The sequence below is a fragment of the Dreissena polymorpha genome, chromosome 4, assembly GCF_020536995.1.
Source record: "Dreissena polymorpha isolate Duluth1 chromosome 4, UMN_Dpol_1.0, whole genome shotgun sequence".
Classification (NCBI taxonomy): Eukaryota; Metazoa; Mollusca; class Bivalvia; order Myida; family Dreissenidae; genus Dreissena; species Dreissena polymorpha.
Window position 1 is genome coordinate 132333505 of NC_068358.1, and position 4374 is coordinate 132337878.

The 4374-nt window shown below is 33.1% G+C and overlaps 1 protein-coding gene across 1 annotated transcript; it reads left to right on the forward strand.

Moving 5' to 3' along the window:
- Positions 1 to 349: 349 nt before the first annotated feature.
- On the forward strand, positions 350 to 3739 carry LOC127876568 (uncharacterized). Its single transcript, XM_052421894.1, has 4 exons — positions 350 to 497; positions 2546 to 2762; positions 3042 to 3157; positions 3491 to 3739. The coding sequence occupies exons 1-4, from the start codon at positions 422 to 424 to the stop codon at positions 3556 to 3558; spliced, it is 477 nt and encodes a 158-aa protein (XP_052277854.1). The 5' UTR covers positions 350 to 421; the 3' UTR covers positions 3559 to 3739.
- Positions 3740 to 4374: the final 635 nt, after the last annotated feature.

Consider the following 4374-nt stretch of genomic DNA (forward strand, 5'->3'; position numbering starts at 1 on the left):
CACACACATTTTTGGGTCACTAGGTCAAAGATCAAGGTCACTGTGACCTCTAATATAAAACTTTAACTTTGCCTCTAACATCACAGTCCTTCCACCTACAACTTTAAAACTTCATATGTACATGCACCTTGATGAGTTCTACACGCCACACCCATTTTGGGTCACTAGGTCAAAGGTCAAGGTCACTGTTACCTCTAAAATAAATATTCTGACAAGCTTTTGCAGCCGAGCGTGGCACCCGTTATGCGGTGCTCTTGTTATTGTTATACTTACTGCTGTTTATTTGAAACGTTTGAATATTAAAATATTGATAACATAAAATTTATGAAGAAATATTTATAACATGGCTGTGCCTTTAGGTAAAGTAAACAATCAGCGTACGACCCTATTGAAAATCGATCGTTGTAACTGATCGGCATTCATGTGTCAAATAAGAACTGCAATGCTCACCATGAGAGGATATTCAGCATTTTGTGCAATTTTGTTCGTGATTATTGGTGAGTTTAACAATTGTGTGCGTGATTATTGGTGAGTTTAACAATTGTGTGTGTGATTATTGGTGAGTTTAACTGCAATAATTTAATCAACTTATTACAAATGACATTTTGATCAGGACTATATTATGTTTAATATGAAAACACAGTTAGGCTATTGAACTATTAAACACGAGTGATTCGACATATTCTGTCGATTTATCAAAATGGATAAAAATACATTATAGAAGAAAACCAACACATGTTTGCTTGTGTTTAAAGTTTTAATAAGACATGTTTAGTGAAAAAAAAACAATAACACAAAGGCATTTTATATGCATCTCTTATAGTTGTTCTGTTACAAAGTAGCTGTGTATGTTTGTAATACGTATCGTTTTTGTCATTTTAATATGAAGCGTAATGTGTATATTTATGCGCATAGCAATGCCCCTATGAATGTTTGTTTTCACTAATGTAATCTGTTTGCTATCAATTAAAACTTATGATCTAGTTATATCTTCATCATTATTGAGATTGTTATATTTTTGTTAGGTTGATAGTTGTAACATTCATTGTAGATGTATGCATTTCTGAAGGGTTAGTATTTCTAAAAGCAAGATAAGCAATTATTCAATGTCTTAGTCTATCTCTGGTGCTGCATAATAAAAGTTTTGAAAAAGAAGTTTGGTTTGGGTATGATACAAAAGACAGACGTGTGTTAAATCTTTTTAGCGCAGAACACTGTGGTCTCAATCTGACAGCAACATCAGTAACTGGCATGTTGTGTTCGTTAACAAATAATATTAATAATACGAAAGCGAAATTGTTTTGTTCTCCAAACTCCCAAGTATTATATTTATTGTAACTTATGTTTTCGTGGTGTGCATATCATATTTTCCTTTCCAGACCACTATTCGGGGAAATTTTTAATAAAAAAACGTCATAAATGTACTTTATTTGTATATCATTTGGATAACTCAAAGAGGCAAAACTATTCATTTTTTTCATATTCCAATTATAATTGAAAATATCCTGAGCTATGTTCTCATAGCTTACCATAAAAATACTTAAAGCCAAATCGATAGCTCGTACGTTATGTTAATTGATTTTGAATATAGTGGAAACTTTAAAAAGTCAAAACCTTAATCGTTTTTTTTCAAATCAGCGCATTATAGGTAAGATTTTCATAACGGAATGTATTTTGTTTGTGTAAATTGTTTATTATCAGTACTCAGTTTAAGTTTGTTGAATAATATATATATATATACATTGAAATTTAACAAAAGTATTTTTTGCAAGCTCGCTTGATTGTATTGAATTATAAAATTAATGTGTTATGGTTTCAGCTTGTGTTGTTCATTCAATACCGATATCATACCTCTTTGTTCACAATACAATGCTGCCTATTCAAAACATATTACATACAAAGAACATGAAATACCAATATCATACCTCTTTGTTAACAATGCAATGCTGCCTATTCAAAATATATTACATACAAAGAACATAAAATACTATACGACTATTAGGTGTAGATTGCATGCGGCAGTATAATCGACGGAAAATGAACAATCTTTAAACTACTAAGTTTATAATGTTAAAGTCTCTCGTTTACTTAACATCGCAAAGGCAAACTGGAACCGATTGCAACTTTAAAACAACTTTATTTATGTTTAGCAACTACAATAAGCAAACTATGTTTAGTCGTTTCTAGAAAGTATTTGTTTCACTCGATATTGAACTTAATGTTGAGGTTGCATTTTGCATGCAAAGGCCAATCAACAGGAAAGCAGAATGTCTCGAAACTTAAATAGTTTATTTTGCTTTTGTTATCGATCCATTTTCCAGTGACGTTGGTCGGTTTTAATGGTTATCACCAATGATCCAATTGCAAGGATTCGTACAATGACTAAACCTACACAGATTAACAAGAAATACCGTCGTTTGCAGCGCCGTTTTCTTTCCAGTAACCATATTATATTGTTCAGGATACACCAAATGCTTCTCGAGTTACTCAGATCCTACCATGGAATCGCATCCAGTTGTTTACAACACATTGTTTATGTTTTCAGTAACCTTTGACGGTAGCCATGGTTACCAGTGTTGCACAAGTTACACGGATCCGTCCTGGGAGTTCCACTCCTCTCAGCTCTGCGAGCACTACTGCTGCTGGAACCTTGGCATCGACGTTTCCCACTTAAAGGTCTGCTGCGACGAGCAATGGCGGCAGGTTCCCTCCACGGATCGAGACCAGGACTCGTGCACGACCGACTGGATCAGTGACCACATGTACTTAACATGATCTTCGACTTTAAAAAAATATATTTTCTAAATGAACGTAAAATAGAACGATTTATAATTACGTATGAGGCGAATTCTTGTTATGTAATATATCATGATCTGCCATATATAAACAGGACCGTTTTATATATTTAATATAAACTTAAATACAACGAATCATAATTACGCACACATTTAAAATTGTCATACACTCATTTTCAAATAAAATCACAAGGAAACTTAATATTCATTCAAAAGATTCTATATTGGCGTTTATCTTTCGTCCAGTTGGGTTCCGATTGTTATGATTGCAATAGTAATCACGCTCGGTGTGCTGTTGACCTGGTGTTGCTGCAGGCGGTGTCGCCGTAATCAGGGAGTGATAATCCAGTACGGATTACCACGTGAGTACATTTTCCATTGTCAACTTATTTCCGCCAACAGAAATAAAACGGAAGAGAAATTTAATCGATAGATGTTCTTTGTTTCCTTAATTAAAATCTTAAAATCTTTATTTCAAAATGATTATGGGGACTTATATCTTGAGTATGACATAATTGACTCGAACGTAGAGTAAATGCTTTTGTAATTTACAAAGATGACGTTTTTAAGTCTTCTTGAATCGTATTCGATTTTTACAAACATATATGTTTTTACATTTTTTATTTATTACTTACAAGACAGTGGTTGTTTAAAAAGGTTTTATACGTTGAGTGTTGATTTCGGTCGTTTTTTAGAGAGCACCATAATAGTGGCTCAGCAACAGAACACGAATGTTATGCACGCGGGGTACGACCAGCGATGAAGACCGGGTCAAACGGAGATGAACGAAAAGTGTGGAACATTTCTTAATTCTTTTAACATCCCTGTGAATATCGTTGCTTTAGACTTCTTATGTGTTTCATTTTTGTTATTTCTAATGATATGTTGTTTTCATTACCATCTCACAATATTTTAAATGCGATGAATACAGTTGGGATATTTTAGTTTTAGTCATTAAATTAGCACGTTTTCACCATAATTATCTTCATTCTATGTTGGATCTCTTTTTTAAATGTATCTTAATTCAGTTTCCTATTTAATATATATATCACTTTACCAGGGTGCAGAATCAACGGGGTTTTCAGGGGTTTACACACGGCCTGGACAGATTGTAAACACAACGTTTAGAACTTTTTTTGCAAATATCTTAAGTTATTGAAATACATTTGCAAAAATCTATAGTGCTTAAAAGACATTTTTTCTTGCAGTTTGTACCGATATCTTAAGGTATAAGAATAAATCCTTGAATACGTCTGAAATCGGTGAAAAAATAAAACGTTGCGTGAAACAAAACCGTGTACAATGAATGCAGTAAAATGGATTTTTTAACAAGAACACTTGCTTATTATATAAAGTAATTCTGATGTAGTTCACATTGCCATAAGCAGCATACAAATCTGTCTTGTATGTATAGTTGAAATTCTTAAAAAAACTTGTTTTAAAAAGTTGTTTGAAATAAAGCACCACTTACCGTCGTCTTAAAATCCAGTAAAGTTAAAAGATGAAACCCCGAAAGGTCACGTGATCCTGCACCTTGTTTACGCCGAAATAGAACGATATGAGTGTTCATCAGGATGTC

Bases quoted from the DNA above. Each gene is read 5' to 3' on its own strand.
- LOC127876568 (XM_052421894.1), top strand. From the start codon at position 422: ATGTGTCAAATAAGAACTGCAATGCTCACCATGAGAGGATATTCAGCA. The intron at 498-2,545 runs GTGAGTTTAACA...TTATGTTTTCAG, and splicing joins AATTTTGTTCGTGATTATTG to TAACCTTTGACGGTAGCCAT. The intron at 2,763-3,041 runs GTACTTAACATG...TCTTTCGTCCAG, and splicing joins GACTGGATCAGTGACCACAT to TTGGGTTCCGATTGTTATGA.